The 14,706-nt window shown below is 40.2% G+C and overlaps 1 protein-coding gene across 3 annotated transcripts in view; it reads right to left on the bottom strand.

Annotated features, from left to right (window-relative positions):
• Positions 1 to 14,706, bottom strand: part of Ttf2 (transcription termination factor 2) — a 43,846-nt gene that overhangs the window by 919 nt on the left and 28,221 nt on the right. For 2 of the 3 annotated variants that reach the window (XM_004853813.3, XM_087213316.1), the window contains 11 exons: positions 14,353 to 14,458; positions 12,437 to 12,618; positions 11,587 to 11,740; positions 11,201 to 11,292; positions 10,667 to 10,749; positions 10,140 to 10,273; positions 9,136 to 9,306; positions 6,699 to 6,757; positions 5,296 to 5,446; positions 4,142 to 4,224; positions 2,715 to 2,789 (listed from right to left, as the gene is read on the bottom strand). In XM_004853813.3, the coding sequence (XP_004853870.2) occupies positions 2,715 to 2,789; positions 4,142 to 4,224; positions 5,296 to 5,446; positions 6,699 to 6,757; positions 9,136 to 9,306; positions 10,140 to 10,273; positions 10,667 to 10,749; positions 11,201 to 11,292; positions 11,587 to 11,740; positions 12,437 to 12,618; positions 14,353 to 14,458 (1,290 nt within the window). Of the gene's footprint in view, positions 1 to 2,714; positions 2,790 to 4,139; positions 4,225 to 5,295; positions 5,478 to 6,698; positions 6,758 to 9,135; positions 9,307 to 10,139; positions 10,274 to 10,666; positions 10,750 to 11,200; positions 11,293 to 11,586; positions 11,741 to 12,436; positions 12,619 to 14,352; positions 14,459 to 14,706 lie in introns of those variants that run through there. The other variant, XR_002397982.2, reaches the window with a different exon arrangement.

Raw genomic sequence — 14,706 nt, 5'->3', positions numbered from 1 at the left:
TAAGAAAACTATCAGAAACCCAAAGCAGCTTGTCTAATAGCACATTCAAGCTTCTATCCCACTGATTACTAATGAGATTTCAAGTTTTCAGAATCAGTTAAGAACTCTATGTTTAAGAGATATAAGCAACCTTGACTAAATGTAGGTTCACTTAAAATATAGGCCTCAGATTGACTTTGTATTTCATTCTGAAGCTAGTGTAATTAAGAAAGCTTAAAATAAGCAAAAGATAGTTCTATCCAAAACAAAACAAAACAAAAAACTAGAGACCCAGCTTTCCTCCAAGCTCCATATTACAGTCCCCTAAGACTGCAAAGACCAAGTTCCTGTCAGGTATATGTGTGCCAGTTCAAGTACGGAGTATCTCGCTTCTTGGTTGTCACTCAAAACAGCTTTTTCAAGCTAAGGATGTGCACTGTTGTCTTCATTCATTTATTCACCAGTATTTTTTAAAACATTAATTTTAAATGGATCCACTTTGAGACCATAATATTAAATGAAATAAATCAGACACATAAGCTTAAAAACTGCATGGTCTCTCTTATATGAGAAAGCCAATACATAAATAAAGAGAAAATAAAAGACAGATAATAGGAAATAGGAAGATAGATCTTTCTCAAATGGCAGGGGAATTGAGAGATGGAAGGAAAGGGGAGAAAAGGGAGGGGAAGGGGATGAAAAAAATTCAGACATGTTCTGTACAAGTACCAACTCCCCTCAAGGAATACAAACATTATGTACTGAAAACATGTACTAATAAAAAATAAAAAGAATTAATTTTCATTCAACATGATTAAGCACTTGCTATATAACATGTACTATGTTAGGTACTGGGGTGGTGAAATGAATACAGTTCTGAAAGTGAAACAGCAGAGACATGAAAACCTAATAATAATAATATGATCTATCAAGTGCTACAATAGAAGTAAATCTGTGAGACATGCAAACCTAAAAAAATAATAATAATAATACCTATTAAGTGCTACAATATCAAGGAAATCTGTGTAGGATGCGTAGGAAAGTATCCATTAAAGGATTAATTCTTATTGTGCAACTTGTAAGATAAACAAGGGGCTGCCAGATGGGAGAGTTGAGAGGGCATCCCAGGGAATGGGAACATGTAAACCATTTAGAACATGGTATGTTAGAGGAAGATCATGTCATCCAATCTACTTGACCAGTGGCAAAACTTCAAGGGGCTGGAGGGGCTGGATCATGAGTGGCTGTACCTGTCATGCTAAGATGTCTACATATTATCTCCAGAAAGTGAAACCACTGAACTTTGAGTGGAGTGTCACAATCAGATTGACTAAGAAGAGCTCTCTGGTGGTGATGCAGAGGATAAACAAGAGTAAGAGCTGAAAAGAGGAAGATGGCAGTGGTACTGGGAGGAGAAGGGATGCTTATCAGAAATATTTGGAAAATACAACTAAAGGACTTGGTGAAAAGTAAGAAAGAGAAAAGAGTTTAGTTTCTGGCTACATGATAGAAAGTGACACTTCACAAAGACAATGAATGCAGAAGGATTAATAATTCTGGCATGGTAGGAAGAAATTTCAGTTTGTGACATTTTGATCCTGCAACATGTAATTATACGTGCTAATACAGTGTGTTCAGTAGCTATTTGTTTTAGAGCTGAGTGCACAAATGGGTGAATATAGATGAGTGTGTGAGTACTTTGGTTCAGATACTTAGCAAGATTTGGATATTCCGGTCTCAAGGTTAGAAAATGTGGAAATAAAGACACTGATTTTGGACTCACTGGAGTGAATAGAATTTTTAAAGAAGGAACATAGAGAATGAGCCAAGGAGAGCACTAAAGAGGAAAATTAACATCATCATTGCATTTGGCAAATTTTGGAAGTCATGGGTATCCTTAACAAGAGTAGCTTAAGTGAACAATAATGGTAAAAGCCAGGCTGCACAGACTGAAGAATGAATAAGAGACAGGCAAGTAAATACAATGATTTCTAAATCCTTCAAGAAACTTGGTCATGAAAAGGAAGAAGACTAGGCTCATAGCAAGAATGAACTATAGCAGTAAAGTAGGTTTTGTTGTTCTTAAAGATGGGAGGCTCCCAAATAGAGGAGCACTGTGCAAAACAGTGAGCTTGCGCTCTCGGAGTCAGTGTTAGAAAACAAAGAAAGACTGGGATATTATGCCAATGAGGAGGCCAGGTCATTGACAACTGCGTGTTCCCGTGCCATCTGGGTTCTCTTCTGCTGTGAAGGGCATCACTGGATGAGGTCTGCTGATCGGATAACAGTATTATAGTGCTGTTAATATCCTGATTCTAATCATTTTATTGTTGAATATGTAAGAGAAAATTCTTCCATCAGGAAATGTAGACTTAATTACTCAGGGATAAAGAAGCATTGTGTCTACAACTTACTGTCTCAGAAAAAGAAGTTTATTCACACACACACGAGTATACAGGAATTTTTTGATGCTCTTCTTGAAAGTTTTCTGTAAGTCTGAAAGTATGTCATAATAAATATTAAAAGCCAAAAAGCCAAAGTTCCTTGGCAGTAATGAACTACATGGTTACCTCAAACTGCTTGTTTCCTTCCAGACTGTAATATGCCTGAGGGTATCACATGGGCACATCATTACTGAACTGATCACCAAATACTTTGCATTCCATTAAAATACTACTCAAGAAAGGCCTTCTGAAAAGCAGAAGTTGGAAAAGGGCTTCGAGGTCTTTTCTTACCTGTGTATGACAACGTCTTTCTGTTGCCCTACTCGGTAAATTCGGTCACAAGCTTGATCTTCAAGGGACGGATTCCTGTTAGAGGAGAAGCAAAAAAGGTCTCTCCTAGATGTACATGACACACTATGGCCTTTGGGCCAAATCCAGCCCATAGCCTATTTTCATATGCTTCTTCAGCTAAAAACAATTGCTATATTCTTAAAGAGGTTTAAGAAACACACATACACTCACACAAAACCCTCAAAGAAGAATAAGTGACAAAGAACTTTGGCCTACAAAGCCTTAGATATTTACAGAAAAGGTCTGTCAACCCCTGTGTAGGCTATATTGAGCTAAAAAATGCTAGTGCCAGACACAGTCTTGCCCTCTAATGAAAAAGTGGGGTCAGACTACTAATAAGAACTCTTAGCACTATTATCAGCTGATAACTAGAAGTAATGGAGGTGAAACCAATAGTTAAATACAGTCCTTAGTTAGCTGGATGACCTTGGGTAAGTTCTCTAACCACACTCTTAGAGTTCAGATCATTACGTGGAAACCTGAGGGCTGGCTAATGTTCTCAATATTTACCTTTTTCAACTTTAATATTCCATCATTCATCTAAGAGACTTGTTTCCTTTTTATGGATTCTCATTTTCTCATGTTACTTCTTTAAATCCTGATAACAGTTCTCCATCTCAGAAAATAGCATAATCCCTAGCATCCTTTCCTCACTCCTATGTATATAATACAGGCCCAAATAAGACCTAAACTTTCTCCAAGAAGATAATAACAGGTTGGTCTGTTTATACTAATCTGGGCTGCCTGGAAAATTAGACAATCCCAGAAGGAGTGCATGGTGTAGCAGTCCTTGACTGGCAGAAATGGAAACCTAGAAACTTGTTTAACTTATATGAGACTTTCTCCCAGTAACACATTAACTCACTCATCCTGTATCCAGGACAGATACTGGCATGTTCCTGACAGTAGCACTACATACAACAAATCCAAAGGCTGTGTACTAAGTGTATTTCTAATATCAGTAGAAAAGTTTTCCTTTCTTTTTGGAGTAATGCTCCTAAGATTAAAATTTCTTTGGATCTCAACAAATATGTCTGGAATATGGTTTCTAGAGAAGAGCTAAAACGGCATGATGTAAACTCATAGCCTGGGGAAAAGCTATGCTCCCAGTTTCTATGGAAACAGATGTTAAATTAACAATAAAGTGAATGAACTGTTTTAAGCAGTCATTTGAAGATTGCTCAGGAATTCAGGAATGTCAACTAGCCTTACATCCTGTTTAGAGTTGGCATTATAGATGTGTATACACAAGGCATCTCTTTAATACAAGTCCATACTTGACACAGAAAGTCAGTCCCTACTGCCCCTCTAGTACCCTATTCTCCCTGCTATGCTGCAACAACTCAAGAAAAGTCCACAATCTTTACCAGTGCATGTCCAGAAGGAAAAGATGGTTTCCTCCAGTCAGATTTAGACCAACACCTCCAGCCAAGAGAGAGATTAGCATAACCTTCAAAAGGAAACATACCGTTAACTTTATACAGACTTGGTCTCACAATACATTTGGTATAGTCTGGATCTTAAGTATCTCCCAAAAGTCTATGTAGTAAAGGCTAATCCCCAGCATAGTATCATTGGTGGCTGTGGAACCTTTAAGAAGTGGGGCCTATTGGGAGGTCTTTAGGTCATTGGGAATATGCTCTTGAAGGGCCCTAGCTCCTTTCTCTTTCTTCCTGGCCACAAAGTGATCAGTTTTGCTCTGCCATGCACTCCTGCCATGGCATGCTGCCCTACCACAGACCCAAATCAACAGGGCCAATTAATCATGAACTGCAACATTCAAATCTGTGAGCCAAAATAAACCTTTTCTCTTTATATTACCCGAAGTATTTGTTATAGTGATGGAAAGCTAAGAGCATTTGTCTTTTATTTTAGGTTCAAGCCCAAATCAAAACAGGTAAGCAACATATTCCTATCAAATTTCCTCCTGTTATTATCTTTGGAAACATTAAGATGCCATCTTTCATGCCTCACTTTTGAAAAACTTTTCACATCTCAGCTTTTTAGGAGTCAACCTCAAAAAACTGACTGCATGCCAAAATATATGAATACTATAATTTAGAGCCCTGAGGCAGTCAACTCAATAAACTTTCCTTTAACCAGATTTTGTCTATTCCATCAGTTCCTGCCCTACTATTGCTGTAATAATTCTCCTGCCAATCACTCAACTAATGTTTTCCAAATCCTTATTATCAATGATTAGATGACTGTTCTTCCATTTCCTTCCACATTGCCTCCTATCAAAATCTCAACTATCCTTCCAGGCTCACCTCTGCCAGAAAGATTCTCCTGGTCCTAACCAGCTCTGCTCCAAATCTCCTTTCAGTCCTTGTATTTCATTCTCTTTAGCATACTTGTACTCTTTAATAAGTACCTCAATAAATGTTTAATAAATTATCGACATTTGGAGGTATCAAAGCCATGACTATGTTTAAATTGAGTTGCTGTATTACAATGTTCTTTTTGTAACTAATAACAACTTGCTCCTTGATTATAAAGCTCTGCTGTCACTAGCTCATACCTGAGGGCCCCTGGAGTGGTTAAATGCCTCTACCAAGTCCATTCTCTGTTTGGGATTGACGGAGCCATCGATGGTGGCATAAGTCAGTCCATGCTTCTTAAGGTGCAGCGCTACCACTCTCAGCATGCTGGTCCACTGAGAGACAACGACACTGGAAAGCAGGATAAAATAAAAGACCAGCCCTAAAATAGATTAAACAAATGCATCGGCAGGGTTTTCATGCCCTGTTAACCTAAAGATTAGTTATAAAATGCAGATAAGGAAATGCCCCCTGTTACATAAGGGGAAAGATTACCACTATGGTTTGGATCCCCAGAGATCCATGTGTAAAGGAAAGGCTTGGTCTCAGAGTGGTGGGAGGTAGTGTGGACCCTTTGGATTTGAGCCTCCAGAACTGTGTGCCACTGTCTTTATCAGTGGCCTGCTATGTTTTTTTGGTTTTTGTTTTTGCAGTCCTGGAGGTTGAACAAAGGACCTTCACTCTGAGCTACTCATACATCCCCAGCCATTTTATTTTAAATTTTGAGACACGGTCTCATGAGCCAAGTCACTGACTTGCCTAGTCTGGGCTCCCACTTGTGATTCTCTTGTCTCTACCTCCCAGAGAGCTGGGATTATAGCTGTCTGCCACCATGGCTGGCTTATGTTAGTTAGAAGCTTATAATACTTCCAATTATTTCTAGACTCCATTTTTATCCTGTGCTAAACAAAATCAGAAACAAATGGTGGCAAGATTAAAGTAAGAGCTCCAACCCCTTATATCTGAAGGCCTAGTGCTCATCTAGAGATCTGTGGTCCTACAGAAAAAGGATACCACAGGCAGGCTGGTAGTGCACACCTGTAATCCTAGCACTTGGGAGGCTGAGGCAGTAGGGCCACCATGAGTTTGAGACTAGACTAGGCTACACACTCTATCTTAAAAAAAAAAAAAAAGATATGTGACAGCTAGAACAACAGGCTGTTAGGGCTCCCACCCTCTAAGTCACATTTTAGTTTAAAAATTCTACATTGATGTACTTCACATATACAAAGTCAGATGTATCACACGCATGTAAAGTGTAATACAGGACGAAATGAACCCCATCTCTGAGCACATGAGCAACACTGTGGCAGGTCCCTGCCCAACTTTTCTGTCACTCCCTTGCTTTCTTCACGCGATTCACTGCTTTAAACACTGTTTCAGATGCCTCACTCACTTACCCTGATCCTCTAGGAATGTCCTTTTCAATCTGTGTCAGAAATATTTTAATTAGAAATCATGGGGAATTTGTGCTGTAACCTCGGTGCTTTTTGCAGAGCTTAACTAGAGGTCCTGATACAAAAAGCCATGATTTATAAATATGAGCAACAGCAAATTTCCTCGCTTAATTATAAGCAATGCTTGGATAGTGAAATATATTTACCTCTTTTGGAATGCTGAATTTCTTCGGATTGCCTCCAATTCTGCCAACAGAGATGATATCTGGGAAAAGGTTACATTAACATTGCAGTTTAAGCAAGTCACGTTTCTCCATCTTCTCTCGCCTAAATTATTGAAGCTGTCTCCGGGATGCCACTGTGCTCCTTGTCTGACCCTTCTCTGTTCCACCTCCACCGCTGCAGCCAGAAGCCTACTTCTAAAATACAAGTTTGTCACTTCCCTCCCCGTGAGCTGCAACCCCTCCCATGGCTTCCCACTGAGCATAAAGCCCAAGATCCTTAAAACAACCAGCTGGATCCTTACTGCCTAGACTGCTACTTACTCCTCCCAGCTCATTATTCACCATGCCCTCCTCAGACCACACTGTAATTATATCAAAATTCCTCTTCCAGTAACCCACGCCATTTTATCACTGTCTATTCTGTTCCCTTTACTTTACAACACCTTCCATGTCAGCTTAATATCACTTTGTAAGATCTAGCCAGCCCTCAAAGTAAAATTTAGGTGCCCACTGCCTATGTCCCACTATACTGCCTTTTGCTTTTGCTATTAGGATCCTGATCATGTGAGATGTTAATTGCTTAAGTATCATCTCTTGCTTCTGGGGCTTGAGACATTCCAAGAGGTCAAAGGCAGCACGTGTCTGGTTCATTTCTGTACTCCAGCCCCAGTATATGCTGGGATAAAGTGCTATCCTAATATTTGCGGAAGGAAGTAAAAAGTTTTTACCCACTTAAGGGCTGCTTCAAACATCACTGAAGAGGACCTGTTGAGACTGAAGAGCAACTGGGAAAGTTTCTAAACAAACTCTCTGAGTATTTACACCGAAAATGCATTCAAGTCCACATGGCAGCAGCCATTAGAACACATGGGCATGACTTTGGGGAGCAGCTGGTTTCATTCCTCTAACTGCTAAAGTGAAAAAAGACCTTTCAACCATCTATGAGCCCTAAAGCTCATATTCCGGAATGGTGGAGGAGGAAGAAAACTAATCCAGAAATCTATTGGGGAATAGCTATAGTTCTTATTCTGCCACCCATGACTATTCCACCTTGGAACACAGATTCCTCATCAGTAAAGAGGGGCTTGACCCAGATAAACTCTGAGATGCACCAGGCTCACACCTTCCAGACTGCTGTTATTACAGGGGTAACCTACAGGGCTCCAGCACATCCAGTTGGTTTCCAGTCTTAACAAACATGCTGACGTCTACAGGGCAAGGACAGTGCCTTGGGCTGAACAGGAGAAAAGCGGATGAAACAGACACTGAAGTGCCTGATGTCCTGGTCACTTGAGGGTGTAGAAGGCGCCATGATTCCCACATGAGAAAGCCGGCAAAAGGGATTTTAAGAAATCTGAGGTGGGAGGGCTAGATTCATGGTCCATTATCGGGGGTCAAATTCCATATTCCTTCCCCACAGGAAGCAACTTTACATGGTTGACTATTAATGGGCTATTAATAGTTAAGAATGAACTATTATGACTATTAACGTTAAGAAGCCTTGTGAATAAATATTGCCTTAAGTGTTACATAAAGAACACAAGGTCTTAGGAATGAAAGTTTCAACATAATAGCTAACTGAAGGGTCTAGAACATGAACTCTGTCCAGAGATAGGGCTTTTCTTATATTTTCCTCAGCTATTTGTGGGAAAGACCTAGGTAAATGTTTCAAAATTTTAATTAAGAGGAAGCATTTCTTTCTTTAAACAATTCCATTTCCTTGGCAGTGACCTCCTTTCTAGTTTACATTTTTTTAAAAAGCCTTCGAAAAAAAGAGATTGAGGCTAGGACTGGCAGCTTAAGAATCTAACAGAGAGAAACAAGCCCTACTTTCAGGGCATGCAGGATAATGGAGCACATTCCAAGCCAAGGGAAAGGCGGGTCTCAAGTTACCGTTTAGCTCTGCTTCCTCTAATAGAACTCTCCAGCCTTAGAAAGCTTTGATGAAAATAGAACAGAAGGACTAAAGAAGATAGAAGGCTACACAGGAAATGATACTCACAGATGAAGCCTTTCAACATGGAGAAACAACTGGCACTCAAGTGTATTACACAGTCTCTAGGGTTCAGCCTTTGTGGTTTTCCTTTCAAGCTTTCCCTCAACAAATTGCTCGTCTGCTTAGGCCCCACAGCTAGTGTAAACCTGGCAGCCTCCTTCCCTAGTAACCTGTAACAGAAAGGCTGCCTTGCTGGCGGAATTGTCCCAAATCACGTGCCGAAAGACTATTATGTAATAAGTTTTTCCTACTCCTTGTGACACAAATCGAGCCTTTAAGCCTAGAGGGAGAATCTGATCCACTACAATCTAAGAGTTCCAGCACTGCCATCAAGGCTGTACTCACGGGGACAAATGAGTGACTCCACCACAGGGAAATGTTCGAGAACCCAAGCTCTCTACTTGAGCAGAGGGACAGAAGTACCTTGGTGCTGCTTTGTGTGTCTTCAAAGAGCTCCACCTTGAAGTGTGTGCCATTAAGGGAAACAGTGGCAGATGGCTCTGTGTCGTGGACTTCAGACAAGGTCAGAGCGCTGAGCTGCTCTTCCAGGGAAAGGGAAAGGCCTTCACTCTTCAATTCTGCCGGATCCAAGGCCTGGGGAACAAAGAAAAGGGACAGGGGTGGTTGGGCAGTCACAGCACCAACCCTTAGTACTTGTTATTGAGGTTGCCATTGTCCAACACTTGACAGAGCAAAATGTCTTGGAATTTTTCCCCAGTAACTCACTCCTCAGAAAAATTCTGCTTAAAGTGTGATCTTGCAAGTTGTTTCATTATCATAAAGATAAACCACATGACAATTTTAAAAAGATTTGCCAGACAGATTACATGATCATTCTATTTTTTTTCCCTGATAGGACAATTCAGTTAATTAAGCTACTGATAGTCAAAATACATTACTACAGCTCCTGAAATAAATAATACATGGCTCTTAATTTTGGACATGCCTCTATCCAATGTAAATCTGTACAACTACTTGAGTTTTCATATCTCCATCTAAAAGCCTCAATACCAGACAACTATAACCAAATTAGCCTTACTACATTGTGACATATCAAAACATCCCCAAGTGTTTTTTTTTAAATCAAAATGTCATTTCTCATTCTAAAACAAAGTTAAAGAACATTCCTCCCAATGCCATGGAAATCATCAAGATTAAGGGAGAGTAATGTAAAATAAAGTGAAATAAATAAGCTCCTTGGGCTGGGGATTTAGCTCAGTGGTTTCACTGCCTGCTGCACAAGTGTAAGGACCAGAGTTTGATCCCCGGTACCAAAAAAAAATGAATAAATAAGCTCTTTCTTGCTCACCCCACCAAAAAGCAAGAGAAAACTAAAAACCCCTAAAAACCATTTCCCATTGTCCAGCAGACTGGACCTCAACTGCAAGAAACGGAAATTATGGCGCCACGTTATGGCTGCTCCTTACCGACTTCAGTAAAGAAAGATGACAGCAACACTGGCGGAGTCTCAGCAGCTGGGACAGGATGTGGACGGTGCTGGATTTCTGCCAGTCTGCTGCCACAAGGCACCCAGGCTCACTGGACCCAAACTCCTGGGCCACTTCCAAGAAAGAAGATAAATCCCAGAGAATAGCATAGGATTTAACATACAGAAATCTGGGGGGAAATCGCAAACTAAATGAAGCTATTTTAAACTTGTTTGAGATTCAATAATTTCAATAATTTAATAATTTACAATTTACTTCTACAACTGAGCCAAATGAAATACTGGTTTTCTTTATAGACCTGCATGTATTTTTAAAAGTAGATTGAGAAAACAATTAAAAAGAAGTTTAGATCACCAGGTCTCGTCTTTATTTTATTCTGCTTGAGGTTCTTAGCTAAAGCTGAACACCTTATATCTGTGATTCATAACCCTCCCTTTCTGCCATTTTCCTGAATGCAAATCCCCATTTTCATTAGTGATGTGCACTTAGGAGTGTGCCTGGCTTACCGCTAATGAATGGATTATCAGGGCTTCTTCCGGATTGGTTTCCTCCAATTTCATGTCTTTTTAGATAGGACTGCAGAGCAGATCTGCCTCAGATCAAGAGAGAAAATGCGCATGTAATTGTCACAAGGCCAAACAGGTTTACCATGGTTACTGTCTAACTGTGCTTGCAATAGCACCTGGGCAGACTGCAGAAGTGGATTTCTTCAATGGCGCCAAGCTCATAGCAAGCACTGGCCAAAGGTAATGCAAAAGAAATAATTATAAAACCAAACTGTTCTTTAAAATCAACAAATAAACATAAAGTATAAAAGCAAACAAAAGACATATTTACATTGGAAATGAGAGGTTCCAAGTGGGAGAAAGCTCATCTAGAATTCAAGGGAAGAATAACAAGGCAGCTTTTTAAGGTTCCGGTGAGAGGCTGCCTGACAGCTCAAATACAGGTTAAGGAAATCTGACCCTTGAGTCAGTCCCAAGCAAAGGGAGGAATACAGTAGCAATGCATGGGAGAAGGTGCTGCTTTATTGCACGCACCGTGACCTTGTGAAAAAGACATTGTACACAGTCTCTTCATCTTCAGAAAGCTTTAAATGATGCAGCTCACATTTACGCTGGGGCAACATCACCTGGAAGAATAAGGACAAAGAAAGCTGGTGTGAAAATGAGCTGGGTACCACAGAGCAAATTCCCCAGATGTAGTGAACTCCTCAAAAACAACTTTTACTCTTCCTAAAAATAATACTGTGCTAACGCACAGCACAACAAGACTGTAACATGGGGAACAGGACCGAAACTCGGGGCCTCTCCACAGGAAACGGGAAGCTCAGAGGCTCAGGAGGCACAGAGCAGAGGGCCGGGCAGTCCTAAAGGGACCTGGTCTTCCCTGCCCACCCTCCCGGGACAGGTGTGAATCTGATTACCAAGGGTTTGCCAGTGGAGTCCAGTTGGTCTTTTGTTCTCCTCAGCAAAAGGCTCTTGGTTAAAATACTTAACCGCTCTCCTCCTTTCTTTGAACCATTGTCAACCTGACTTTTCCACAGATTGAACTCATCGAATGGAGAACAGCGGAGGAATCTTTTTTGTTGGGAAGGACACAGAGTAGAGGAGAAGAAATATGGGAGAATGGAATAAAGGTTCAAAGTAAGACATAAGATGAAAATAAAGGAGATTTTCTGTTACATTTGTCATCCAATCATTTTAAAAAGTGAATTTCACAGCAAATCTCTGCATGACAGATCAAAAGGCTCCACGTCAATAATGGAAACCACATTTTTAAAATGTGACTTTTCCCATTAACAATGTCTACATTGTCACAACAGGACATAGAACCACAGTTAGGATTTATTCCAGAAGCTTCAAAGGCTGGCAAAGACATTCCATATCCTTTTATGGGCTGACTTTGAATAAAAGCAAATATTTAAAAATCAACGTTCTTTTTTGTTTGCCTCAAATAAATTGTATTCCTGACCCTAGCCCAGATGTTTTAACAAAGAAATAGCCCAAAACTTTCACCGGACGAAAGAAAGATGACTTTCGCTTCCTTTAATTCAATCTGTCCTACATTTTTGCATAACTAGAGGCTGGATGTAATCAACGTCATCAATCAACAGATATTTTCTCATAAATATTAATTCTTTTGCCCTTTAAAGGTTGACAGGCTTGCCATCTGCTACACAAAATCTGGCACACATCAGAGCTTTACAATGAGACAAGCAATAATGAAGGGTTATGGACAGGGTTCAGTTACACAATCACAAGGAGCTTACTCACTTCAGTAGTGAATACATATCCAACAGATTGTTCTGAATGGGGGTTCCAGTGACAGCCCAGCGGGCATGGGCTTGCAGCTTGCATACGGCCATGGACGTCTGCACTCGGGGGTTCTTCACATTGTGAGCTTCATCCAGTATGACTCGAGCCCAGACTATTTGGAGCAAAGGTGTTGAGAAGCCCTAGAAGAAAACAAGGGAAATCCAAAAACAGTATGGGAATATGTACATATCTTCAAGGAGATAAACAAGATAACAAACAAATACTAAGGACCCACTCTTACCCTCCAATTTGCTTAGATCAATTACACTGAATGGAGTTGAAAAACCAAGAGCAAAACCTCTCAACTGGTTCCAATAAACAGGTTACTTGAGAGTCTCAGTCCTTAAGCTTAAGATAATGAAAAGTAAAATGTTTTCTGATTTGAGGTTTCATTTATTCTTTCAAACCACATTTCAGCAATGGCTATAAGGCTGCAAATTCACTTCCTCAAGGAAATACTTATTAAATTTACTAAAAATTTACTAGAAGTCTACTTCTAAGGTAATAAGCCAGAGCTAAAGGACAGTCCTTACCCTCAAGGAGCTCAAAGTCTAGCAGGGGAGAAAAACATAATTGCAACATGATGTGTATACAGTAAGTCACACTAGATAACTTATGTCAGAGGGACTCTACCTGCTCTTTTCACTGTGGCATCCATGATACCTGAGATACCACCTGACATACAGGAGAGCGCCATATCTGCTGAATAAATGGGTTGCTGTGAATAAATAAGTACAAGGTGTTGGAAGAGTCATTCAACCAAAAGGTGGGAAAGGAGTGGTCCAGAAAGGATTCTTGAAGCAGACTAAAAAAAAGGGTAATCTGGAAAAATGAGTGGCAGCAAAACATTGCGTGCAGCAAGAGAAGGCAAAATGTGTGACAGAGCATGGCAGGGACTAGACGTCCCTCGGTATGACAGAGCATGAGGTGTCATGGGGAGGGAAAAGGGTGATGAGAGATGAAGGACACACAGGTCAAGCAGGATTATAAGGCACCTAACATATCATATAAAGGAATTTGAAGTTTATCCTGAAGCAATGGACAACTACCAAGGAATCTGAGTTCATCATTTATCAGAAGTCAGCGTTGATCATGAACTAGAGACCAGATTCTAGAGCTCTCCCCAATAAAGAAATCTGTGAATATACTATTGTACTAAAAATAAAAACATATATACAAGCTAAGTTCTCAGAATAATACTGTATTTTCTTAGCAGTGGGAGTAATCCCCACAATAATTATCCAATAAAGTCTTTACATCATGGATCTCCCCACAAACACTCAGGGTTTTTCATGGACACTAGTTAGCCTCAGGCCTACCTATCATCCTATTACATTCATAAATTGGATTCATTCATAATCCAATAAAGTGAGTCTTACACAGTACACCTGTGAAAATTTGCAACTCAATGTTTGTAAGTTGGGGACTTACTGTATTCGCAATGATTTTTATCTGGGAAGTAGAGAGGAGGCAAGGAATGATGGCTTAATAACAAAATAAGTGCTAAAATATTGGTTTGCACACTTAATATACAAAATAACATGAGAATATACTCCACATACTCTTAAGATAAAAATAGCAACAAGTGAAGTTTTCTTATATTCATGTGATTATTACTATCACAACTGGGTGTAGCAACTTTAGTCCTAAAAGACAGCTGAATACTGTACCAAGTATCAACCTTCACCTCTGAGGTGGCTGTGCAGGGTGAGAGAGATGAAACAGAGGAAATAACTAAAGAACGTCCACAGGAAGACCACTGAGAATATTCCTGACCTTCTAAGAAGGTACCTTTGCTCTTACTGAGGCTGTCAAAAGACGCCTGTTAAACGATGTGTGGCTCCAATTCTGTCTCCCTACACTCCAAGCCTCACCTCCACACCCAGGTCTGCACCTAGGACCTCTTCCTCCTGCTTCTTTGTGGGAATCTCCTTGGCCAGAAGGCTGTAAGTAGTAATCACGATGTCATATGTAGAGAGGCTGCACAGACACAACACAAAGAACACGGTGAACAATCCCTCCTTGTACTCTGATGAGAGACAGTTGATATCTTTATAAAATAGGCCAGGGCTGGTTAGATAGATAACAAGATTGATTAACTTAGGTCCTTAAAACACACAAAAACAGAGAATTTTAGAGGCAAATTTTACCCACTTGGCTGGAAGAAGAGAAAGCAGAATTGATTAAGTTATGTCTTGCACAGACGCACACACACACACACATACACA

Source organism: Heterocephalus glaber, unplaced genomic scaffold (genome assembly GCF_053883595.1).
Source record: "Heterocephalus glaber isolate CG9 unplaced genomic scaffold, H.glaber_assembly_v1.0 deba00001442, whole genome shotgun sequence".
NCBI classification, from domain to species: domain Eukaryota; kingdom Metazoa; phylum Chordata; class Mammalia; order Rodentia; family Bathyergidae; genus Heterocephalus; species Heterocephalus glaber.
Note: the sequence above shows the minus strand (reverse complement) of the source record. Positions and strands in the feature narration are given on the sequence as shown.